At 41.9% G+C, this 27,138-nt stretch overlaps 2 protein-coding genes across 3 annotated transcripts in view; both read right to left on the bottom strand.

Annotated features, from left to right (window-relative positions):
• Positions 1-5,409, bottom strand: part of DCAF10 (DDB1 and CUL4 associated factor 10) — a 56,237-nt gene extending 50,828 nt beyond the window's left edge. For both annotated transcript variants that reach the window (XM_027549693.1, XM_027549694.1), the window contains exon 1: positions 4,763-5,409. In XM_027549693.1, the coding sequence (XP_027405494.1) occupies positions 4,763-5,313 (551 nt within the window). In that variant the 5' untranslated portion in view covers positions 5,314-5,409. The remainder of the gene's footprint in view (positions 1-4,762) is intronic.
• Positions 5,410-6,697: 1,288 nt separating this feature from the next.
• LOC113897211 lies at positions 6,698-26,681 on the bottom strand. Its single transcript, XM_027549695.1, has 5 exons — positions 26,039-26,681; positions 14,944-15,126; positions 12,205-12,304; positions 10,330-10,460; positions 6,698-8,064 (listed from the first exon to the last, which is right to left on the bottom strand). The coding sequence occupies exons 1-5, from the start codon at positions 26,381-26,383 to the stop codon at positions 7,771-7,773; spliced, it is 1,053 nt and encodes a 350-aa protein (XP_027405496.1). The 5' UTR covers positions 26,384-26,681; the 3' UTR covers positions 6,698-7,770.
• Between the last annotated feature and the right edge of the window lie 457 nt (positions 26,682-27,138).

The raw sequence follows: 27,138 nt of genomic DNA, 5'->3' as shown, positions 1-27,138 counted from the left end.
TGTAATACAGTAGTTAAGAGCATAAACCAGAGTACAAATCCTTTGTGTTTAACATCCTTTCTGCATCTCAGTTCTCTCAACTAAATGTTTCTGATATAGAGAACACTTACTTTGGCAGTCATGTTCATTAATAAAGTGAGTGTTACTAATGCCTATGCTGGGTATGTATTCAGTGGCTTTTGGGAAAATTATACCACTAAACAAAGGTGAAATTCAGTCAGAATGGTAAGATTAGGGATCTGTATCCATATGGTATTCATCCACAAACCACCCCACTGACCTCATTTACCTGCCACGGGTTCTATCCTGCAGTGGGTGTTCACACTTTGTCAAGAGAATTAACGTTTGGATGGTGCCTCCAGTAGTGCCATTACTCTCATCTGACTGCTCCTTTTATCTCTGGATCTCCCAAGAGTCTAGTTACCACAAATGGGTTACTCTAGGAGATCCTATGGAAGGTGCTTAAGTACTAGGAGGACACTCAGTGGACTTGGGGCAGTAACTAACTATTCAACCACCATGGATATATATTAATATTTTAACAACTGGTACAGCTGAACCAATGTGTACTAGCTGAACATCAGGCCTGAATGCGGTACTCTATACTCTTTAGAAGTAGTACTGTTTCTATGTCTGCCTGATTTAACTGAGGTATGCTATAATGTACATTAATATCAACTCTATGATAATAAGTTTTCTCTTTTCTCCTTGAAATTATCAATTTTGGATGTATATAAGTTAAAAAACTCAATTTCAGAATTTTTTTATTTTTCAGGTGAATTGATCTGAATATAAAGTAACCTGTCTAGTAATTTTTTTGCCTTAAAGCCCATTTTGTTGATATTGAATATAGCTCACCAGCTTTCTTTTGCTTAGGTGTTTGATATATCCTCTTTATCTTATGTACAAGAAGTACATTTAGTACTTCTATAATTAGTAATATTTGTATTTATTTTCAGTGATTCTTTGTGTTTTATTATACCTTTTCTACTTTTCTTCCCTTTCCCTTTCTTGTCTTCTAGAATATGTTTTCCTCATTCTAAAATTTTTTCTTCTTCTAGTCCTGAAATAATACACTTGTCTTTTGGTGGTTACCTTGTACATTTCAGTATGTACACATTAAAGCCTAAAGTGAATATATCACAATTCTCCCTCAAAAAAATAAGGAACTTCGAACATCCGTTCATAATTTATATGCTATTGTTGTCTTCTATTTTAGCTACATCTTTGTTAATCCCAAAAAACAAAATCAGATTGTTTTACATACAAATTTCCCACCTTCTTTGATCTTCATTCCTTCTAATATCTCAAGACCTTACAGCTGAAAACACTTTCTTCTCTCTGAACTTAGAATTCCATTACTGAAGGTCTGGTGGCAAATTTACAGAGCTTTGATTGGATGCTTATGTATTTATTTCATCTTTGTTCTCGACAAGAACAAAGAACCCATATTTGCTGGGTATAGACATTCAGGTTGGCAGTTTTTCCCAGCATACTGAATTGTAATCACCACTATCCTCTAATTTACACTATTACTGATGACTGATTGGCTTTCACTTGCATAGTTACTCCTTTGAAGGCCTTTTTCCCTCTGGCTTTTACTATTTTATATCTGTTGTCCTGCAGTTTCCTATATGGCAAGGGAGAATTCCTGCTAGGTGTGTGTCAGGTTTCTTAAATCATTTGATACCTTTCTTCAATTCTGGAAAGTTCTCAGCTATTGCTGCTTCAAGTTTGTTTTATCCTATTATTGCATTTTCGTTAGGAACTAACCAGATACACAGTACGCATTTTTTTCTTTGTGCTTTGTGTCACCAATCCTCCTTCATATTTTCAGTCTCTTTGCCTCTCTTGTCTGCAATCTGGATAAGTTCTTCACTTCTATTTTCCACTATACTAATTCTCTCCACATCAGTGCCTAATGTATTCTTATAGAGGATAGCGTAAGAAAGTCCATATTATTGCAAATATCAAATTTCCTTTTTCAAAATGCCATTTTAGGAGGTGACACACTTATCTTGACAATGCTGCTATTGCTTAAAACATTTTACAGTTCTTTACAAATTACCTTCTGGTCCACATAGCCTTCATTTTTCTTTCTTAGTGCCAAATTGTTTCTAGTCTGGTCTCTATCAAATACTTAATTTTAATTCTTACCTTCTGTATCACCTCTTCTTTTTGTACTGAGAAGTCCTTGTCAGTGGTTACAGTATCCAGTAAGCTGATTTAACTTATATGTAACTGAAGGATATGTGAAATCATCTCATTTAACAAGATATGTCAATTTATATAAAACCATTTTAAGTCCTATAAAAACTGGGGCATATTAGATGTAGTCAGAAGACTAAAAAATTAAAACACTGAACTATTTTCACCTATTACCTTGACAGAAATGAAATAGAATGGCAATGTGCAACACTGGCAAGGGTACAGGAAGACAAGCACTTTCATTGGGACTGATAAGAATAAGGATTGGTACAGTCTTCACAAAGGACAATTTAATAATAGGAATCCAAAATCTTCATAACCTTTTACTCATTCTAAGGACTTACCATAAGGACATAAATTTAAAATATCAGTTTAGAGGTTTTATTTTAACCAATGAAAAATTTTAAACAATGCTGTAGAAGTATATTCATTAACATAGATAATTTATAATGTATGAAAAAAAGCAGGCTACAAAACAGTAGGTTCTATTTTTATGTTAAACATACAAAGGGAGTTCCATGTAGTGCAATGGTTAGGACTCGGCACTCTCACTGCCATGGCCCATGTTCAATCCCTGGTCAGGGAACTAAGACCCACAAGCTGCACATGGTGCAGTGAAGAAGAAAATTTTTTTTTAACAAATAAAAAAGATATATACAAAGAAAAAGATTCCTTAGATATCCATTTACTCTCTGGGATCATAATGGATATTCAGCTTCTTTTAGTTTCATTTACTGTCTAGGTTTTCTACAGTAAGTAATTAGTAATTGTATAGTTGCATGTTATTGCATGAAATATCAGAGTACCTAAATAAAAGTACCACCCTTTACAAAAATGTTACTATAGGAAAACATAGCCCATATTCAAACAAGAACTATCAGTAATATACTCCTCATTCTTATAGTACTGGTAATGAGAATTCCTTCTTCATAACTCATTCTATCCCTCTCACCCTCTACCTAAAATTCCACCTTCAAAGAGTAGAAACAACTATTTCTGAAGGCCTGAGAAAACAGGTAGGAGGCTGGAAGGAAAGGAGCTGAGATATGCTGAAGAGAGGAACTGAAGGGTTATGAAGAACAAACTGCTGATATTTTGGGAGAAACTTTAGGAATAGCACTTGGTTGGAGGAAGGAGTGAGGAGAGGAGGTTCCACAGATAAACTTCAGCAGAATAGTTTCTCCTCTCACCAGTCTTCCCTGTATTCAGGTGCACAGTCATTGTTTCAAGTCAACTACTATATTAAGAAAAAGCATTTGCAAGTGAAATGAAATAGGGTGTACCTGCTCCGTGACCCCAGATTCTAATACTTTGCTCCTTCGTTAGCATATTTTATGTCTTTCTTCAGCACAATTTTTCCTTTGTTAAGCTATCGTCTTTCAGTTTCTCTAACATGATATGTTAGAGAACCATAGGTCGTTTGACATACCAGTTCCTTCATCTGAAATATTTCTATCCCCTCCTCAATACTGTCTTGACTAATTTATCTCCTACTCATCTTTCCATCTTGGTTAAGTGTCACTTTCTCAGGGAAACCTTGAACACCCTAGTCCACAACAGGTTCTTTCCAGCCTTCATCTCAACTTGTAAATATACTTTATGAAATTATCTAGTATGCTTATTAATGTCTAGTTGAACCAATAGGCCCCAAGACTAAGGAACGGGATGCCATTTGTTGTTTTGCTCACGACTGCCACCTCTGCCTCTGGAGCATAACAAGTGCTCAACAAATACATGCTGAATGAGGGACTGAGTGAATGAACAACTAAGCAAATGACTAGGAATCCAGAGGCCCTGATTTGGTAACAGTTGTATTATTTATGTCCCCTCATGGTGGAACCCTGTGTAAAGTTTTTCCTTTGACTGCTGTTGAACTTGTTCCTGTACTCAAATAACAAAGTTTAAAAAACAGATATCACTTTGAAAATTCTCCATAGCTCAAAGTAAACCGAGGCCAAACATGGTATTTTAATTAGCCAAGAAAAAGGCTAGATACCGTTAACAGAACATCTAATCTAGCCTGGAAACTTCACAGATGCCCACATCACAAGATATCTCTCTGCAGGATCTTAGTATCTTACTGGAGAAAAGGAACGAAGGAATCCATACTTGTACCCTCAGCGCAGGTCGGGCACAGGGAACAGGGATTCTGCAGGCTCCATACCCTTGACAAAGCTTAGGTGGGAAAAACATGCCTAGGGTGCCAGGGGGAAATGGGAATTTATTCAAAGTGAACTTATTGAGCATCTACGGTGTACCAGAAAACGTTAACTCTGGACTGGCTCTGACAAACCCGCCGGGATTGCTTTAGTCACTTCGGAGAGCTCTGGTCCAGAAGAGGAGCAAACCAGCCCCGGGTTCGCCTACCTCCAAGTGCCGGACGGGGCCTCCAACAGCGACAGAGCGCTTCACAGAGTCAGGGGCACGAAAGCCGGCCGCCCCACAGGGACTCCCAAACCCCAGGCCTGGCTGGGCGAGCAGGCCCCGGGCAGCCGCCCACCGGCAGCCTCGCCAGGAGGAGGCGGGTCCCCGCCCTCCGAGGGGCCGCGCTTACCCGTCGGGCGAGTACTCGAGGTTGAAGACTGCCCCGTGGGTGCGGGTGCTGAGGTACACCGAATCCGCGGGATGGATGGAACCATAGAGGTTAGTCATGGTGCGGAAATTGTCCCGCGCCGGGTCCACGAACAGCCCGCGGCCCAGGCTGCGCTCTCTCAGCCACCCGAAGAGCCGTGCGCCAGGGCCGCCCAGGCGGGCTTTGAGGCAGGGTTGGCCACGGCTCCCGGCCCTGCAGTCAGGCCCCGGTGGCCGGCGTGGCGGGGAAGGCGGTGAAGGATCTCCTTGAGCGGAAGCGGCTGAGGACTCTGGAGCTCCGGGGAGCCCGAACTCCCGCGCGCGCCCGCCGGGGGGCTCCGAGGGGGCGCAAGGACTGCGAGGGCTCCCTCCGGGCGACGGGGGAGGGGCTGCGTCAGCCCTGGGCTGTAGTGGCGAGGGCGGGGAAGGGAGCGGCCCGGCAGCAGCCGCCTCTCTCCTATAGGATGCCGGCTCCTCAGCCCCAGCTCCAGCCGCCCTGTTCCCTCCGGGGCAACGGAGCCCGAGGGGAAACATGGCCAACGCCCCCGCCCCCGGCTCCCGGCCGCAGCACAGCCGGCCAACACCTCAGTACTCCCGCTCCAGCCGCCACTTCCGGCGTGCCGCCGCCTAACCTCGCCGGCTGGGAAACCCGCGCCGCCTCTCGGTATCATCCGCCGGGGACCAAGAAAGCGGAGACACCATTCGACTCGGGGTGCCACAGTCGAGAGGGTTGGAGGTCTAGAGCTACTGTGTGTGTGCGACAGTGAGGATGCCCAGGGCCTAGGCTGCATGGGGTAGCGCTAGCACCCGGGAACTGCGTGCCTTATTGTCAGTATGTGGTTATCAATGACCAGACTGTGTCTTTGGGGATGACAGGGTCTGATTGGTCAGTCCAAGAGGCTGAGTATGATTGGGTACTGTTTACATAATCATCTCTACTTTACACTGAGACCAACGAAGGTAAGAAATGACCATATTGTGTACTGCCTACTCGGCCTAGGAATCTAGGGACTCAGGTTTAACTTCTGCACTGAAAAGCCCTGGATGGCACAGCGCCTGGGGCTTACTGCTGCCCTGGAGCTCTGCCCAGTTACCAGCAACTTTACCTACTAGGTCAAGCCTTTACCAAAGCCTTCCTCTCTGCAAGGAGCATATACCCAGCCAGGAGTCACTGAGAGGAGCCGAAATCTTAATTCAACCTTACAAGCGACAGAGCCCAGGGTCAATCCTGCTTACATCTGCCAAGCAGGGCATAGAGGGCATAACAGATGCTGTTAGTGCTGCTGAAGCTAAATACATAGAATTCATTTGCAGAAAAAGCTTAACTGGAACTGGGGTGTTTCTTGAGGAGAGAAGGAAAGTCTTCAAGGAAGGGAACCTTGAGGTATAAGAAGAGGTAGGTGTAAGAAATGACAACCCTTCCGGGCCTTGGAGCTTCCCTGGTGGCTCAGCTGGTAAAGAATCTGCCTGCAATGCAGGAGACCTGGGTTCGATCCCTGAGTTGGGAAGATTCCCCTGGAGAAGGAAAAGGCTACCCACTCCAGTATTGTGACCTGGAGAATTCCATGGATTGTATAGTCCATGGGGTCACCAAGAGTCAGACACGACTGAGAGACTTTCACTTTCCAGGCCTTGAGCAAGAACTGAGTTACAGAAAGCTGTGATTTGGTGATGGTTTAGGATAGTCTGAAAGATGCCAGGAGGAAAGGAATGATATTTAGACAGGGCTGAACATTCAGCAGGTCCTCCCACCAGCAAAGTTAGTAGTTACTCAATAAGCTGACTGAAACATGGGCAAGAAGCAAGTGTCTGGTGTTCAGAGAAGATCAAGGGAGGCATTCTTCTGGAGATATTCCTTGTGTAAGGGTTAGAGGTCTGTTTTATGATTAACAAATAATGTCCCTTAGTGACCCACAACTTCTGACTGCAACAATTATTTATTAAAGGTCCTCTGCTTGATTCCAAGTTATGGCCAATGGCTAAAATTTCTTTGGTCTACAAAACTTTGACCATGATATTCACCAACATTATTAACTTTCTCAGTAAGTAAAATAAAACTCAACTTTCTTTCTTTTGTCTGCCTCCTTCCCTCAAAACTCAATGTTAAAAGGTTACATATTACAAAGTATTTAAGATATAATTCCAACAGAGCTCTGCAACAAGAGTTGTGCTGTCTCAAGATAATCAGGTTTCACAGTTCAGGCAATTCAAAATTAACTCACTATTGCTCCCAAACTGATTAAGAACTGTTCACTGGCAACTTAGAGAATCTAAAGAAATCCAATGGAAACAAAAACATTTTGTAGGTTTGCATGTATGTGTAAAAGTTAGATAGCGAAAATGATTTCTGAAAAGTTAAGATACCCACAAATCTAAAGTAGTGGTTGTGGTAACCATTTAGCAATATTAGGTTTGGGGTTTTTTTCTTACACTTCTACTTAAAATGTTTCACCATTATTTTAAAACCTCTCAGTCAAAAAAATAAAAATCACTAGAGGTTACCAGAGAAGGCATTAAAGACAGAACAACTCTATGCATGCTTCTATTTACCTGCCTTTCAGAGCCCTTAAATACCACTGTGTTAACAAGAAATCTATTTCAAACTGCAGTCTATAGACTAATTTCTATGCAATGCTATTTTTTAAAAAACTAAAAAATGTTCAACTTCAACTGCTGAAATTCACAGATATCAATTCAATAGAAATGCCTGAAGCATCTTCTGAAATCCTTTGCCCCAACACTCTTTTCTAATCCCGATGTGACTTTCCAATCACAACAAAAGTAAAAAAAAAAAAAAGCAAGCAAGCAAAAGCACATGTGATATCCATCACATGTCCTTTTAGCATCAATCTCATTAAGGAGGCAGAGAACAAATTTGTTTACTTTCTTCCCTATCCGTTGACTAAACATTTTTTTAAAAATTATTTCCCAACTGGTGTCTTATAATGAAATGTGCTAGAAATGTAAACACTGGCCTTTCTGTTCAGGCTTTTATATTTCAGGAGCAGCAGGTTCACTCCTGATGTCTTTGACATCATTGGTTCTGCCCATCAAATAGAATTCTTTGTTGGGAACAAGATTGACAAAATGAGCAAGGCGGTTGGACATGGCATAAAAAGCTGAAATTGCAGCTATATCCCAGGCATCTTCCTGGTTGAAGCCATGCACCTCGAGCTTTTTGAAATGGTCATCTGTTATGTCATCAGCTTGGGAAATAGCAAGTGCAAATTCCAGCATTGCCTTTTCCCGGGCAGGGAGGTCAGACTTTCTCCAGTTGATACAGACCTGTAAGAAAACACACAGAGGCAGAATCTCTGTCCATCACAACATAGCCAATAAAACACATGGCCTAACAAAAGAAGCATTAATGAAAAAACCCAAGTCAAAGTAAAGAGGTGAAGTGAGGCCAAAATAAACTTTACAGACAGGAAGTATCTTGGTCAAGTTCAATATAATGCAAACCTGGAACTCTAGCTCTGCCAGGAAATCTTTGCTCACTCCAACTGCAAGTATTTTTTTCTCCTCTAAACACCCATAGCATCAAAAACCTCGGAACCAAGATTCAGAGACTCCTAATACATAAGGGCCTGCAAATATCAACCGTTTTGTATGAGAAAAGTGAAGCTCAGATAATTATCCCTTTATCCCCACTTAAGTATCAGCTATTAATTTGCAAAATTAATAGCTGATACTTAAGCAATGACTATGTGCTAAGAATGTGCTCAATGCTTCATATTCATTATCTCATTTAATTCTTATAAAAATCCTAGGAAGTAATGTTTTTTATTAGTCACTCCCAATTTTACTGGCAAAGAAACTGAAGCTCAAAGAGTTCACACACTTTCCCAAGGTCACACAGCTAGAGTGGCAGAGCTGGGATATGAATCCAAGTATATTTGATTCCAGTGACTATACTGATAATCATTACCCTTACTAAAGCAAAATACTGGAAACCATTAATGACCTGGGGTTTCCCTGGTGGCTCAGACAGTAAAGAATCTGCCTGCAATGCAGGAGACCTGAGTTTCAATCCCTGGGTCAGGAGAAGAGAATGGCAGCCCACTCCAGTTTTCTTGCCTGGAAAATTCCATGAACAGAGGAGTCTGGTGAGCTACAGCCCATGGGATCACAAAGAGTCGGACACAACTGAGTGACTAACACACACACACACAAACTACCTAAAAATCGGAAGAACAGTTGAGCAAATGGTGTGATAGTACATCCTATGATCATTAGGGAGACTATGTTTGAGACTGGTCCTGGATGAGCACAGTTCTGGTGAATAAGCAGGCGGCTCTGAGAAGGGCAAAGGTGATGATATACCTGTCTTGTTTAGCTTTTGGCTGGCAACAGAGGCCCTTGGAACAATTTTCAAGGTCTCCACTCAGGTGGGGTCAGGAAGGAAGGTTGGAGGATTAGAAAAGACTGATGACTCTCCCTCAGGAATAAATGCATAGAACAGAAACATCTGTTTCTGAAGAAACATCTGGCTCAGAAGATCAGGAATTTCACTGTAGGGATGAGCAGGGTTTTGTAAGCTTGGTGACAAACCCATGTTTACTGTGTCTTTATCCTCGGTTCATTTCTCTGGGAAGAATTAGCACGACCTCTGACATTCAAACAGCCTGACTCTGGATGAAACAAGAGTAAGCTGCTGGCTGGGGGGTTGAGACCCATTTTACAACCAGTCTTGGTGGGAAAGAGCAAGTAGGGGCAGTTCCAGAATGGGAGACTGACAAGCCCAAGCTTGGGGCCAGCTGTACGAAGTAAAAGAAATCTTAAATCACCAGTCCAGGTTCAATGCATGAGACAGGGTGCTCAGGGCCAGTGTACCAGGATGATCCTGAAGGATGGGATGGGGAGGGAGATGGGAGCGGGGGTTCAGGATGGGGAACACATGTACACCCATGGCTGATTCATGTCAATGTATGGCAAAAACCACTACAATACTGTAAAGTAATTAGCCTCCAATTAAAATAAATTAATTAAAAAAAAAAACTGTTTAGAGCCCATTAGGAATAACTAGTGGATAGACTAAACTCACAAGGGCTTCCCTGGTGGCTCAGACAGTAAATAATCTGCCTGTAATGCAGGAGATGCAGGTTCAATCCCTGGTCGCGAAGATCCCCTGGAGGAGGGCATGGCATCCCATTCCAGTAGTCTTGCCTGGAGAATTCCGTGGACTGAGGAGCGTGCTGGGCTACAGTCCACAGAGTCACAAAAAGTCAGACACGACTGAAGCAACTGGACATGCATGCATAGACTAAATTCATACTGGAAAATGCATACTATACAATGTAGCAGAGAGAGTGTAAACTTTGAAAGTGGACTCTGCCATTCTAGTTGTGCACCCCACATTAATTCCAGGTCTGAACCTCAAAGGTAAAAGGGTTATAATAAGGTTCAACTTAGGGAGTTGTGTGCATTTAAGAGAATGTCAGGTCTGGCACAAGGCTAGAGCTTAGCTATCCCTTCGTCCCAAACATCACGTGCACACAGAAGCAGGTGGGCACAGGAATGGGAAACTGTCATGGGGAGGTGGGCACTCACCTGGTCAGAGAGCACTGGGTTCTTCGAAAAGACCCTGTACAGGGCACTGTGGACAACCACGCTATATGAGCACCTGTTGGCCAGGCTGGTCACCAAAATGATGAGTTCCTTGTCAGCTCTGCTGAGCTGGCCTGGGGAGGGAGAAGAGAGAAGAGCTGCCGTAAGCCTGGAGAGCAGCTCAGAGGAACCTAAACAGGCTCAGCCATATTTTAGCAAGTTGCCCACCTATCTGCTCACTTATTCATTCCCAGTCCTGTGCTATGAGCTAACCTTTTTTATTTTCTTCACAATACTTAACACTTTCTGAAGTCAACTTGTTCTTTTAAGTTGTTCACTCTTTTCTCCTCTCTGGAATATACTTGAAAATCTATGCATTTTTCTGATTCGTTCACCACTGTATACCCAGAGGAATGCCTAACAGATAACAGTTGCTCAGAAAATACGTGAATGAATTACTAATTCAAGAAGTATTTTCTTAAAAAAAAAAAAAGTATTTTCTGAGGCCCATCAGGTACTAGACACTTTTTGAAAAGGAGGTTAAAAAAAAAAAAAAAAGACATTTTCCAACCTCAGGGGCCATGCTACCTCTAGGTAGAGAAAGGCAGAGAAGGGGAGAGTCCACTTTGGTACCTGGTACCATCTGGGAACTTTAGATAATCTTCACAACAGCTCTGTAGAGGAGGTATTAATACCATTTTACTAGTTAGAAAACCAAAGCACTGAGACATTTAAGTACTCTGTTGAAGCTCACATCATGATTTATGGCAGAATCAGATCTGAACACAGGACCTATCTCTTCCCTCTAGGATGGAGAGGCTGAGGCAGTTGTGGAAGATACAGCAGACAGCACTCTGCATGCCACTGGAAAAGGACAAATGAGGGAGGCTGTGGGAGGTCAGAGGAGAAAGAGTCCCTCATAAGTGAAGGCAGGTGAGATGGACTTTGATGGAAAGTTCAGATTCACAAAGCATGGATAGGAGACAAGGCAGCCCAGAGGCAGAGTAAAGTGTGATCCAAGTTAAAAAGGAGAGATATCATGAGACTGGAGTGCTTTGGAGAGTAAAGCATAATTCACAGTTCACTTTGACTTGAATGGACAGAACATGAAGAGAGGCTGAAGGAAATGAGGCTGGGAGGCAGGCTGGTGTCAAGCCATAGAGAGTCATGGTGACAGGCTGCCTCCCATCTCTGCTGCTCACTCTTCCTTTAATAATAAAATCCCTTAGTTTTATCTGGGCACATGGCCAGAGAGCCTCCCTTGCAGCTAGATGTGAGGCAAGTCTAGCCAATGGGAGGTAAATGGAACTGATGGGTGTGGCTTCCATGTCATGACCATAAAGGAAGGGATATGTGTCTACACATACCCTTCTTTCTTTTTCTGCAGGTAGTAGTGGTAAATCCACATAAGCATGTAAGCAAGGGAATTCCAGATAGCAAACAACACTACACTGCCCCTCAGAAGCTCATGTGAGACTACAGGAGAGACAGAGAGAAAAATACCTTGTTTAAATCAATGTGTCTTTGGTCTGAGCAACAGCAGCCTAACCTGAATCCTAAGCAAGAAATCCATGATTACTGGTCTAAAGTCCTTGAACTTTATCCAGGGTGTTGTAGGGAGCCAGAGAGGGCCTTTGAGCACAAAGAAAGTCGAGCCAGAGTTATTATCTAACTTATTTCCGTTCTATACCTATAACCATCAAGTAACATTCAGACCTCAGTGTCAGAATCCAGACAATGTCTCTGCCAGCTCCAGTCCTTCTGAGCTTCTCCCTAGCTCCAGAGTAATCTGGGACTATGTGGGAATGAACTCTAGCAAGCAGGCACCTGGATCTTATCTAAAAATGACTTAGCACTTCCCCCGTGCCCCCCACTTACCTGTTTTCTTGTTACAGATCACATTGTAATAAGCAAAGAAGGCTCTGAATTCCAATGGCCGGTGAGACAACACTTTAAATACATTTGGTAAAAATCCTGTCTGCAGGGAAGGAGAGAAACAGGGAAATGTAAAATGACAACTAAGAACAGGATTGGCAAATAGTAACTGGTAGTTCCCATACTGTCTGCTGAATGCCAGATGCAGTCTTAAGAAGGCCACAGCCTTGTGTCAAAGCACAACCCACACATCCTTTCACGTTTTAGGGGATTATAAGGGTTACTTCTAAAGGCATATGTAATTTCTTTTTAGTAAGGCATTTTATAAAATTTAGAGAGTTGTATGTAAACTAAATGATATTTCTTAGAATTTAGGCTATACTTATTACCTCCCTTTTCACAGAGGGGCTGATGGTGCTCATTTATTTCTAAGAATTAAATCAGTAACAAGCCTTGATATTAGTAAAGTTCTGTAAAGTTCTTTCATACATCCAATCTCATTTTTTCTTCTCTACAACTCTCTAAGGTAGGTAAGGCAAGGATCATTATCCCAGTTTACAGATAAGGAAACTAAGGCCCAGAGAGGTTGACTGACTTGCACAAGCCAAACCAAATCTAAGAGGCATGTTTGCGATTTTGACATTGGGTTTTCTTTTCTTTTTTAAAAAAAGATATTTATTTACTTATTTATTTGGTTGCTCTGGGTCTTTGTGGCACATGGAATCTCTGATCTTGGCTGTGGCTCAATGGCTTAGTTGCAGCACACAGGATCTTTAGTTGTGGCACGTGAACTCTTAGTTGTAGCATGTGGGATCTAGTTCCCTGACCAGGGATGGAACCCAGGCCCTGTGCGTTGGGAGTACAGTCTTAGCCACTGGACCACCAGGGAAGTCCCTCAGTATGTTTTCCAATGGGATGCTATGGCAGAAAACTATTGACTGCTTCCCAGTAGCCATTTCTTTCCTCTTCCCTTGACAGTGGATACTGGACATTGTTCAGATATCAGATTGCCATGGGCTCCAGGGAAGGTTAAACCCTTCCCCAACCTCACTGGGTGAATCCTGATTGATCTAAACCAATTATAGTGATTCTATTCTACTTGTCAGTGATTGGCCTAGGAATGGGCATGTGACACCATTATGCCAAATGAGAAATGAAGGGAAATCAGCTGGGAGACTTCTCTCCCCAAAAGGAATATGAGAAAAGGGTGTGACCTCCACATCCATTCTAGGAGCTATGCAAGGACGTAATGTTTGCTGCTGTTATACCCAGGAACCAGGAGGTCACAAGTCTGAGCACACAGTTCTCATATCAAGGAAGTCAGAGCTAAAAAAGGCAAAGAACTTGATCCTTGATATCACTGAGCAACTGGATTAACAATCCAGAAATCACCCTGTGTCTGGACCTACTGTTAATACAAGACACTGAATTGTCCTTGCTGTTATATCAACTGAATTGGATTTTCTGTTATCTATAGCTGAAAGCACTCTAACTGATAATAGAAGCTAAAGTTCATTACTGATCTAGAAGACATGGTAAAAGAACCATTTATGTCTGCTGAGGCAGGAGCTAGGGAAGAGGTGATGATGTGAGGAGGTACAGACAGGTACTGAGAGAGAGGCTGGGGGCTCCAAACCTTTCCCACCAGAGCAGCTGGGTTTCTATATACTTATAAATGGATTTACATACAAGATTCTGTCTGGAAAAAAAATCCACAAAGTTTCAGCACCAAGTTTCAAAAACAAAGTTTAGAGTAAATGTCTGCATTCAGACAAGGGTTTTATAATTTGACAATATAAAGCATCAACTTTAAAGAGTACCCTTGGACTTCCCTGGTGGTCCAGTGGTTAAGAATCTGTCTGCCAATGCAGGGGACACAGGTTCGATCCCTGGTCATAAAAGATCCCACAGGCCTCAGGGCAACTAAGCCTGTGTACAACTACTGAAGCCTGCACACCTAGAGCCCCTGTTCCACAACAAGAGAAGCCACTGCAATGAGAAGGCTGCATACTTAGCTCCTGCTCACCCCAACTAGAGAAAGTCCACATGCAGCAACACAAAACCCAGCACAGCCAAAAACAAATAAATAACAAATTTTAAATAATAAAAAGTATCCTCAAAAAATAATTCTGGGATGTTCAAAAAGATATCTGTATAAACATGTTACAAGTCACAAATATCCAAGATTGGGAGATTGCTGAAATAAATTAAAACATCTCTATTATACAGTGCTATATCATGCAGCCATTAAACATGATGTTTTAACCCAGTAAAGTGTTCATGTTAACATGATCTCATTAAAAGAGTTACATGTATATTTATTTTTAAAAAATAGGGAAGAAGTGCTACAAGTGACTGACTTTGGTGGAATTTTTATTTTTGAAATTTTTGCTTATTTTTCTAATTTTTCAATATATAATTGCAGGAAGGATCAAGGTACCTCTCACATTTACTGAAGTATCTGGCACGTATCTCATGGTTCTATCTCCACACCATATTATGGTGCTAAAGGGAGCTACAGGTCACAGTGGGCAGAGAACTGAGTGACAGAGTTCCAGAACTTAAAATGGTATGCCTAAGACAAGAGGAAAAAGTGCATGTTCTTCTGACTGGGAACCCCAAAGGAAGGGCTCATGCACAGTGGGAACTTGGGCAGACCGCGGCAACCAGTTCCAGGGATTACACTCCAGCAAACAAAGGTCTGCACTGGCTGTGGCTCTCTGCATGAGGCAAGTGTCTCACCTTCTTTTCTATCTCCTCCATGAGCTCTAAAATGTCAAAAGGCAGGTCCTTTTTGTAGGGAATGGGGTAACGGCCGATGGGTTTGGACTTCTCTTCCTGCTGCTGAGACTCATAAAGGCGCAAGTTCAGGGTCACCAGAGGCAACTTCTTCCAAAATTTATTGGTCACAAGGCGAAGAAGAGACTGAAAGGAAACAAAGACAAGATTGGAATGGGCTACTAAAGGAATGGCTTGGATAGCTTGTTTGTATATCTGGACTTAAAGAAAAAATGGTACCTCCGGGGTCAATTCCCATTAACTACAACCAATTCTTGAGCAATCATGAAATGGATTCTGAGCTCAACAGGAAATAATGCTGTAATCCATTGATAATGTCTGACATGAGAAGAGGATATTGAGGGCATGATAGTCCAAATAACATATCTACAATGCTTGCCTTAAAGCCCAGCTCAGATACCACCTAATAACAATAAAACCTCCTGGGGTTCTTCAACACCATGAAGACTTTCTGAAGCCTTTTAAGGCTACCAAATGATGGCCAGGATTTATATATATCATCTGCTGCCAATAGCAATGACAACAACTGTCATATAATGAGCACCTAGTATGTGTCAGGTTTTCTGCATACACTCCCCCAAACTCCCAGCAATCCTGTACTTTACAGATATGAAATCTAAGGATCAGATGGATTACGTCACACAGAGATAAAATTCAGGTCTATCTGACTCCAAAGTCTTCATTATTCTCACTTTACAATCCTGTCTCTTAGAATCTAACTAAAAAATATACAAAACTAAAAACTTTACATTTATTCTAAATGAAAACTGAGAAAAAGCAACATAAACCTAAAAGGGCAACCTCTTTATTTTTTTTACATTAAAAAAATTATAGTTGATTTACAATGTTGGGATAATTACAGCTGAACAGCAAAGTGATTCAGTAATACACACATACATGTATACATACATATATATATATGTACACACTTTTTAATATTCTTTTCCATTATGGTATATGATAACATACTGAATATAGTTCCCTGTACTATACAGTAGGACCTTGTTGTTTATCCTTTCTATATATAAAAGTTTGCATCTACTAACTGCAGCTTCCCACTGCATCCCTCCCTCAACCCCCTTCCCCATGGCACCCACCAGTCTGTTCTCATGTCCATGATTCTGTTTCTAGATGGGTTCATTTGTGTCATATTTTAGATTCCCATATAAGTGATATCATACGGTATTTGTCTTCTCTTTCTGACTTTCTTCACTTAGAATGATAATCTCTAGTTGCTGCCAATGGCATTATTCTTTATAACAACTGAGTAGTATTCCATTGTATATATGTACCACATCTTCTTTATCCATTCACCTCTCAATGGACATTCCCACATCTTGGCTACTGTGAAGAGTGCTACTATAAACATAAGGATGCATGTATTTTTTTGAATTACACTTTTATCTGGATATCCCAGATAATCCCAGGAGTGGGATTGCTCAAACATATGGTAATTCTATATTTAGTTTTCTAAGGATCTCCATACTATTTTCCACAGTGACTGCCCCAACTTACATTCCCACCAACAGTGTAGGAGGGTTCCCTTTTCTCCTCATCCTCTCTAGCATTTGCTATTTGTAGACTTTTTAATGATGGCCAATCTGACTGGTGTGAGATGGTACCTCACTAGAGTTTTGATTTGCATTTCTCTAATAATTAGAGATTTTGAGCATCTTCTCATATGCCTATTGACCATCTGTATATCTTCTTTGGAGAAATGCCTATTTAGCTCTTCTGTTAATGGGTAGCCTCTTCATGCATTTTACCATACAAGGTTCTAAAATGGGTGCAAGAAAACAAGATTATGCTTTCCTAGAAAACTCAGTCTAGTCAGTAATCCAACTGTGAAAGATAGTATAATATAGGGCTGTCTGAAGCCTAACTGCCTGGGTCCAAATCTTGACTCTGCTACTTATGTGCTATGTAACCAGAGGCACACTACTTCTCTGTCCCTCCATTTCTTCATCTATAAAGTATGAATTATAATAATACCAACTCATAGAGCTGTTATGAGGATTTAATGAGTTAATACACACAAAGCTCTTAAAACAGAGCCTTGCACTTAGTAAATATTGTGTATTAAATAAAGTGTTACAGGTTTAAAATAAAGGTGTGATTAAAGTATATTGGGTACATTATGGATCTATCAATTGACATTTGCCTATATATTCAGTATGAGACCCACAGAAAAGATCTGGACAGCTCCCTTCACAGAACCCACCTGCCAATACAGGAGACTTAAGGTCTGATCCCTAGGTCAGGAAGATTCCCTGGAAAAGAAAATGGCAACCCACTCCAGTATTCTTGCCTGGAGAATCCCATAGACAGAGGAGCCTGGCACGCTACAGTCCATGGTGTTGCACAGAGTCAGACACAACGGAAGCAACTTAGCAACTTCACATCCTCTGGGGACCCCTGATGGGTTCTATCTACTGTATGTAGCAGCCTACCTGCCTGCCTTTCACATCTGACACCTCACCTATGTGCCAGCATATACATCCTACTAAAGGGGAAGGCCTAGGCTGTGAAACTCTGTAGCTTTTCTACCTTAGTTTTCCCTACCCATTAGCTAGGGTGGAGCAAGTATCTGAGTATCCAGGCCATAGACTGGCCACTGCTCCATGAGGCTACTAGGACAAAAAGCTCTGCCCACATAGATTCATACTCTTTGGGATCTGAACTGGGAAATCAGGAGTGAGCTAGCTGGCAATGAGAGCCGGAGCTGAAAAGTCATGAGGTAAAGCCAGGCCACTGAGGTCATGCTGGTCAGTTATGCACCAAAGGAGCAAGAGAAAAATCAGGAGTAAACGGCAGCTATGAGAGGGAGAAAAGACTCAGGATAGAGGGTCAGGAAGAACACTGGTGGTAGGAGGAGATGCAGACAGACAAAAAGAGGTAGGACTGAGAGCAACTGAGACTTGTTCATGACACAGTTCCCAGGGTCTGGCTGCAGAGGTCCTCTGAGGTACCCAATGACCTCTCAGTTTCAGTTCACACGTAACATGATGCCTACTTTTACAATACTTGAGACAGGACTTACGCATTGCCAAGAAAAATCAGAATGACAAGAAAGAGAAAGCAAACATGTCTTCTCAATCGATGAACCTTCTCTAACCCAAAGAAAACAAGGGAATCAGAAGTAAAGAGCTCCTATCACATAAGCTTATTTCAAAAATAAACAAAAAGTAAACACTCATAAAATGCTTAATACATGCCTAATATTCTGGCTGCTTTATCTATATATTATTTCAAGATATGTCGGCACTGTTCTTGTTCTCATTTTAGAAATGAGAAAACATTTCTCATTCTCTGTGCCATCTCAAAATAGGCACAGGAAGGATAAGTCACAAGAGCCTACAAGTCACAGAGCAGGATTCAACCCCAGGCAGCCTACCTCCCATGTCCATGCTTATAATCTTTGTGCTGTGTTGTATATACAAGCTCATTGCCAAGGACAACTACTACTTTTTTTTTTTAGTCCCTAAATCCAAACTAATCTATAAATGTCAGGTCTTGTCCTCCTATTCCCTTGAATGAATGAATGTGAATGTGCAGTCACTCAGTAGTGTTCGACTCTTTGTGACCCCATGGACTGTAAGGGACCTATTCCCTTAAACACTTTCAAAATTTTCATTCTGAACCTTGGATAACCAGAATACTATTTTAAAAGAACAACTTCCATTAGTACTTCACCAGGCTTATTGGCAGGAGCTTTACAGGTATTGTCCTCTGAACTTTAAATGTCACCACTGTATATTCCTCCACTGGGGCACACCAGACCTCAGCTACCATGAATGAGTTCAGGATCAGCACTGTCACAACTTTTTCAAGAGAAGCTGGAAGTTGAAGTTCAAAATAAGACCTGCTGTCTGCTTGATGATGCAGCAAGAAATAGGACACAGGACTATGTACCTAGCATACCTAGCACAGCAAGGAAGCACCTCCTGTGATTGCGGGTAAAATCAGATAACACAGCCACCTCCATCTTCCAGTTTCTCAGGGCACTAAGCCCCAGATGCTGGACTTTTCACCTGGAACACCTCTGAACTGTGCACACTTCTCTGTGGAAGTGGGGAGGGGGCAGCTATGTCCTTGATTCTGTGATTCTATGTCCTTGACTCTTTGCCCTGCTTGTTTGCCAGCTTGATACTACACTGAAATAAAAACAACGTAAAGGTGATATTATTCTTTCCAATCTTTGAACTCATACTGGGTGTTCTGGATTGGCTCATCAGAAATTTTCAGGTAAAATTGCCTGATTATTAACTGTTGACTCAATTGTTTTTCCCATGAGTACAGATGTGGCAGGACTGGTGGCCACTGGGGTTCTATTTTGGCTACATGGAAGTTCACTATAGTAGTCTGCCAACTTTTATGTTTGGAATCTTCCATAATAAAACAAATTTAAAACGATAATTAATTATTTTTTAAAAACCTGTAGGACAAACACGTATTTTTAAAAAGTCTGTAAAATGTTGGCTTACATTTTCTAATGTAAAAAGCCAACTGATGAAACCATCTGAGGTATGTACACAGGCACAGTACTTGACATTAGATGAGTGTAAAATGACAGCTGTTATTGGTGAACTATAGGTTAAAACTTTAATTCTGTAAAAATATCAGATACTTCATGATTCTAAAATATAGAGACTGGGTTCCATTTTGTTGTTGCTGGTCAGTCACTAAGTTGTTTCTTGACTTTTTGTGACCCATGGACTGCAGCACGCCAGGCTCCCCGTCCTTCGCTATCTCCCAGATTTTGCTCAAATTCACATCCATTGAGTTGACGATGCTAACCATTTCATCCTCTGCCACAGCCTTATTCTTCTGCCTTCAACCTTTCCCAGCATCAGGATTCCACTACCAGTGTAGTTCAGTTCAGTTCACTCAGTCGTGTCTGACTCTTTGCAACCCCATGGACAGCAGCATGCCAGGCCTCCCTGTCCATCACCAACTCCCAGAGCCTACTCAAACTCATGTCCATTGCATCAGTGATGCCATCCAGCCATCTCATCCTCTGTCGTCCCCTTCTCCTCCTGCCTTCAATCTTTCCCAGCATCAGGGTCTTTTCCAGTGAGTTGGTTCTTTACATCAGGTGGCCAAAGTATTGGAGTTTCAGCTTCAGCATCAGTCCTTACAATGAATATTCAGGACTGATATCCTTTAGGATGGACTGATTTGATCTCTCTGCAGTCCAAAGACTCTCAAGAGTCTTTTCCAAAACACAGTTCAAAACCATCAACTCTTCAGCACTCAGCTTTCTTTACAGTCCAACTCTCACATCCATACATGACTACTGGAAAAACCATAGCTTTGACTAGACAGACCTTTGCTGGTAAAGTAATGTCTCTGCTTTTTAATATGCTGTCTAGGTTGGTCATAGCTTTTCTTCCATGGAGCAAGCATCTTTTCATTTCATGGCTGCAGTCACCATCTGCAGTGATTTTGGAGCCCCCCAAAATTAAGTCTCTCACTGTTTCCATTGTTTCCCCATCTATTTGCCATGAAGTGATGGGACCAGATGCCATGATCTTAGTTTTATGAATGTTGAGTTTTAAGCCAACTTTTTCACTCTCCTCTTTCACTTTCATCAAGAGGTTCTTTAGTTCTTCTTTGCTTTCTGCCATAAGGGTGGTGTCCTCTGCATATCTGAGGTTATTGATATTTCTCCCGGCAATCTTGATTCCAGCTTGTGCTTCATCCACCCTGGCATTTCACATGATGTACTCTGCATGTAAGTTAAATAAGCAGGGTGACAATATACAGCCTTGACATACTCCTTTCCCGATTTTGAACCAGTACAGCACAATCCAAAAAGAAAAAATCGGTACACTGGATATCATCAAAATTTAAAACATGCTTCAAAAGACACCATTACAAAGATGAAAAGACAATCCACAGACCAGTAAAAAATATTTGCAAATTATATACTTGATAAGGGATCTGTACCCAAAATATATTTTTAAATATTTTATAATTCAATAAGAAAGCAAATAACACATTTTAATAGTGGGTAAAAGATGTGAATAGACATTTCACCAGATTAGTCATACAAATGGTCATTTAGTACATGAAAAGGTGCTCAACATTATTACTTATTTGGAAAATTAAAAATAAAACCACAATGAATTAGTACTTCATACCCACTTTAATAAAAAAGACAATAACAAGTATTAGTGAGGATGTGGAGAAACTAGGACCTTTATATACTGGTGGGAGAAATGTAAAATGCTACAGCATCATTAGAAAAGTTTGGCAGTTTCTTAAAAAGTTAAATATAAGTTTATCACAAGCCCAGCAATCCCTATCATAAGTACTCTATCCTAGAGAAATGAACTTATACATCCACAAAGACTTGTATGCAAATGCTAACAGTATTAGAGTCAAAAAGTGAAAACAACCCCAATGGCCTTCAACTTGTAAACAGATAAACAAAATGTAGTGTATCCATGAAATACTGGGTTGGCAAAGAAGTTTACTTGGATTTTTCCATAAGATATTACAGAAAAACCTGAACAATCTTTTTGACAAACCCAGTAGAATACAATTCAGAAATAAAAAGCAATGAACTACTAATACATTCTACAAACACAGATGTACCTAAATAACACCATGCTAAGTGAAAAAAACCCAGACACAAAGAAACTACATGCTGTATGATTCCATCTATGTAAAGTGTCCAGAAAAGGCTAGAGAGACAGAAAGTGGGTTAGTGGCTGTGTGGAACTGGGGTAGGACAGATGTTGATCACAAATGGACATGAAGGATCTTTTTAGGGTGACTGAGGAGAAGGCAATGGCACCCCACTCCAGTACTCTTGCCTGGAAAATCCCATGGATGGAGGAGCCTGGTAGGCTGTAGTCCATGGGGTGACTGAGGGTTGGACACAACTAAGCGACTTCACTTTCACTTTTCACTTTCATGCATTGGAGAAGGAAATGGCAACCCACTCCAGTGTTCTTGCCTGGAGAATCCCAGGGACGGGGGAGCCTGGTGGGCTGCTGTCTATGGGGTCACACAGAATCGGACACGACTGAAGTGACTTAGCAGCATCAGAGGTGATCTAAACCTGGATTTTGGTGATGGTTGCACTACTAATACATTTACTAAAACTAACTTAATTGTATATTTGAAGTGCATGAAATTTATAGTCTGTATAGCAGTTTTAAAATCCTGCATGTATGGGGGGTATAAAATATCATGTTTAGTTTTAGAGTGAGATTTGGAAAAGGTTTTGCCAGAATGGAAGAAGAGCAAACTTCTGTACCCTGCCATAGTTTTGTTTTTGCCACAGTTGTTTTAAGACTCCGATAACGAAGTAATGCCTGGAGTCTGACCTAAGTGTACAGAAGAAGAGGTGGTTGCCTCTTGGGATAGGGACTAGAGGAACTTTTCTCATCTTCCCATACTGAAACTCTTTAACTCCCCTTTCCCCTACCCCTGGCAACCACCACTGTTTTTTTCCTTTGAAAACCATGTAGACTTTTAAAACTCATCACCTACATTATTTAAAGGAAAATTAGAAGTGAGACACACATTTTCAAGGGTGGGGACCATGTTTTTCCTCAAATATATTGTTTTTAGCCTAGAGCAAAAGTAAACTAAGTAGTTCCTGCAGGCATATGTGACATAAAATATTAATTAAGCTAGAGAATTATCTGACAAGAGTAAGGCAATGGGGCTCTTTCTGGTATAAAACTCCTTCACAGGTATAGAAACTCCTTCATGTGACGACTTTAATATACCAGTTTCTGCATCCCAGGGGTGTGCATAAATTTGGTAGTTTCAGTAGAGACAGATGCAGCATCTTTCTTTTGCCTGTAGATATCCAGTTGTTCCAACACTACTTGGGACAATAGTACTGGAAGATTTTTCTTCCCCCAATGAATCGTCTTGGCACCCTTGTCAAACACCAATTGACCACAATTGTGAGGGTTTACTTCTGTATTCTCAATTGTATTCTGCTGATCTACATCTATGCTTATGCCTCTGGCTATCTTAATTACTGTAAGCTTTGTAGTAAATCTTGAAAACAGAAGTATAAATCCTCCAAATTCATTCTTTTTCAGTTTTTTGGGGGGAGGGTGTGGTGCTTCTCTAGGTCCCTTGCATTTCTATCTAAGTTTGAGGATCCATTTATCAAATTTTGCAATGAAGACAGTAGAGATTTTGACAGGGACTGCTTTAAATCTGTTTATCACTAATTCATCTGATCCATGAACATGAGAGTACCTTTCCATTTATTTAGATCTTTAATTTCTTTCAACAGTGTTTTGTAGTTCCCAAGGTTTTAAGGTTATTTCTTTCATTAAATTTATTCCCAAATGTTTAATTCTCTTTCCTATTGTAAAACAGATTCCTTAGAATTTTATATATACCAGATCATAGCACCTGCAAGTTTTACTTCTTTCTTTCCAATCTAGATACCTTTAATTTTTCTTGCCAAACTGCCCAGGATAGAATCTTGAATACAACGTTGAATAGAAGTGAAGAGAGCAGACTTCCTGGTCTTGTTCTTGACCCTTGTTCTTGAAAGAAAGCTTTCATTCTTTCACCATTAATTATGATGTTAGCTGTGGGTTTTTCCATAAATGTTCTTTATTAGGTTTAAATGGTTCCTTTCTAATTCCAGTTTATTGTTTTTTATCATAACAGGATGTTGGACTTTTCCATATGCTTTTCATCCATGTACTGAGATGATAATGTGGATTTTATTTTATTGATATGGTGTATTATATTGATTGATTTCAGATGTTAAAAGAGCAGGTATTCCTGGGATAAATACCATTTAGTCATGGTATGTAACCTTTTTTGTAGGTTACTGTATTCAGTTTGCTAGTATTTTTGTGTTTATATTGATAAGGAATACTGATCTATGATTTTCTTTTCTTGTGATACCTTTCACTTTGATATTAGGGTAATATTGGCTTCATAAAATGAATTAGGCTATGTTTCCTCCTCTTCTATTTTTGGGGTAGAGTTTGTATTAATGGCTATTAATTCTTTAAATATTTGGCAGAACTCATCAGTGAAGCCATCTGGGCCCAGGCAGACTCTATCTTACTGCTATTACTGATGAATTTATTCATCTTAAAACCTCTCATGAGACTCCAGGCCAGTTATCAATGTATTGCCACTCAGCTCTAAAATCACCCTTCACTGCCTGCTCTGAGAAAATGGATCTGGGCCTTTAAAACATTTTTCCTTTGCTATCTATCATGAAGACAACCTTTGTAGGCAGAATACCCTGCAGAAGCACTGCAGAAGGAATGAGATTTGGTTGGTAGTTCCACTGTGCTCTCTGGCATATTCCTGCAGTACCACAGCTTCTGCAGCATCAGCTCCTGTTTGGTTTGGTGGGTGCAATCACCCAGCAGTCAGCAGTTTCCCCTAGCATGCAATTAGGCAGTTTTATAACAGATGCTTCCAAGAAACACCTCCCCAGGAGTAGCTTTCCCTCGCATCCTAGAAATGCCAGCAAGTTCTGAAGGGTTGATTTCCAGCAAGTTCCACTGGCACAGATTTATTTCTTTATTGGCTGTGGTGGGTCTTCATTGCTGCATGTGAGCTTTCTCTAGTCGTGGAGAGTTCAGGCTTCTGATTGTGGTGGCTTCTCTTGTGGAGCATGGGCTCCACATGGCATATGGGCTTTGTAGTTGCAGCTCATGGGGCTCTAGAGCACTGGCTCAGCAGTTGTGGTGCATGGGCTTAGTTGCTCCGCAGCATGTGGGACATTCCAGGACCAGGGATTTAACTAGGTGTCCCTTGCATTGCAAGGTGGATTCTTAATCACTGAATCACCAGGGAAGTCTGGCACAGATTTCTAATGACTTCCTGCCATTTAACAAGCCATAACAATGTCCTATACAACAAGGTCTCAATCAGGCCAGGCCAGTGAAGAGAGTTTGCTTAGGTGAGCTAAGTACTAGGAGTAATGGCTGTTCCTCATACCTGCTATTCTTAAACCCTTTAAAGCTCTCTTTAGTTTTCACAAGCCATGATCATTTGTGATTAAAAATGTTTATACCAAACAGATTCTCACTTGTGTAGTGATAATTGTGAGCATTTCATTTAAATTCTTCACTTGAATAAAAATATTAACACTTCCATGGATTCTTTTCCTATTAATTTTTGTATATAAATTAGCATGCAGTTCATTCATCATTTTTAGAAACCTGTGAACTAAACTAATTTAAAGATTCATTCAAATTCTACTTCTTTATGGACATCTATTCTGACTCCCACCTTCCTCCGACATAGAGGTAATCATTTCATCTTTTGTACTCTCGGGGCTGACACACAAATCAGGTTGTTATAGTCAGTTACACTTGGTATTTCCGTGTGGTGACAGTCATCTCCCCCAGGGCAGGGACCAGATTCAGCTGGTTTCCGGGCTCACTGCCCAGCTCAATTCCTGGTCCAGAGCACAAGCTCAACTAGTCTTGACTGAAAGTGCCAAAAACGCCCAACTTCACCAGTCAACAAAGAAAAGCAACCATGAGATAGCACTTTTCCAGCTTCTCAAGTAGCAAAGATTTCTAAACAGGAAGTTCTGGGAAAGAGTTCAGAAGGCCACGGTCTGGACCAACTTTTCCGAAGGGCAATGTGGTTATTTTCTCGAAGGAAACGCTAAGGAATGCGGGGGTATGTCCCAAAGGCAATCGAGGGCGGTACCACTCCTGCTGCACAGGCTCCAGGCCCGCAAGTCCGGCAAACAAGTAGCCGGCCTAATTCACCCTGGTAAATAAGCCCGGAAGACCCCAAGGGCGCGCCATCGACCGCACGGGCCCCCGCCTCCTCTTCATTCCCCAATGGCAGCGGCCACTTTCATACCCAAAAAAGGCTGCATGCGCCATTCTAAAAGCGAACTTCTCAACGAGCCCCCACACAACCCGCGCCCCCTTAGTCCGGGTGCGCAGCTCTGAGCCGGGCTCCACACACTTGGCTGCGGTCTCGGTTTCCACCCTCTCACGCGGGTGGACCTCAGCACCCCTGGGCCTGCCAGCCGCGCCGGCCACGGCCACGTGCGCTTACTCACCGCCGGCTGCACGACGCCGAGACGGCAGAGAACCGACATGGCGGCACGCGGCGCACGGACCAGGATGCGTCTAGCGTGCTCCGCCCTCTGGGCGTGTCGCGCAGGGCACCGCCCTCCAGGGGCCTTCGACCCGCCCTCCAAACCTGAGCTTCCGGTCTCAGGTGACTGTTCTTTTCCACACCTATGCTTGCCACTGTGGACTTGGCAATGTACCAGACCAACACCCACGTGCGGACACACGTGCCCGAACTGCCTTTGGTAGACCTCCTCAGCCAGATTTGGGCCATTTCTGACAGAGGCTCCTCTATTGACGTGAAGGTGCGTGAGAGACAATCCAAGGATCATTTCCTGACCTCTCTGTCTGGCCGGGACCTGAGGTCATTGAGTACCGTACAGCATGGGCTTAGGCCAGCTGCGATAGAGGTAGTCTTGGTCACTGAATACCTGCTCCATGCAGGCCCTCTGGAACTGGGTTGGAGTGGGGAGGAGAGAAAAACTTATCTACGCCATCCCTTCTGCAAAGGTAGCCAAACAAGAACAGCTCTTGCAATAATCTGTCGCAAAACCAGTTACATTTCAGTTGGCCTCTATTATTGTATTTGGGGCTTCCCTTGTGGCTCAGCTGGTAAAGAATTCACCTGCAATGCAGGAGATCTGGGTTCGATCCCTGGGTTGGGAAGATCTGCTGGAGATGGGAAAGATTACCCACTCAAGTATTCTGGCCTGGAGAATTCTATGGACTGTATAGTCCGTGGGGCCCAAAGAGTCTGATACGACTGAGCGACTTTCACTTTCACTTCATTGTATTTAGTTGATTCACCAGCGTCTTATAAAATTGTGAAGATATGTTAGAGATGGTCTAAAATCCTAAAAATCTAAAGACTCAGGTTGGAAGCAGATACCTCAAAGAGTTGAGCAGTAGAAATAGAAGACAGCTAAAAGCCATTGGTCAGGGCCACGCCCTCCCAAGTCCCCAGGAGTTCCGACTCCTACTGGATAATCTGACCAATGCTAATTGAAGGTACCAGTTGACAGAGAAAACTGATTTCAAGTGAGAGCCTTGGAAGTCAGAAGGGCAGACCCCATGTGCTATTGATTTG

The sequence above is a fragment of the Bos indicus x Bos taurus genome, chromosome 8, assembly GCF_003369695.1.
Source record: "Bos indicus x Bos taurus breed Angus x Brahman F1 hybrid chromosome 8, Bos_hybrid_MaternalHap_v2.0, whole genome shotgun sequence".
In the NCBI taxonomy this organism is placed as follows: Eukaryota; Metazoa; Chordata; class Mammalia; order Artiodactyla; family Bovidae; genus Bos; species Bos indicus x Bos taurus.
This window is presented reverse-complemented; position numbering and strand designations above follow the sequence as displayed.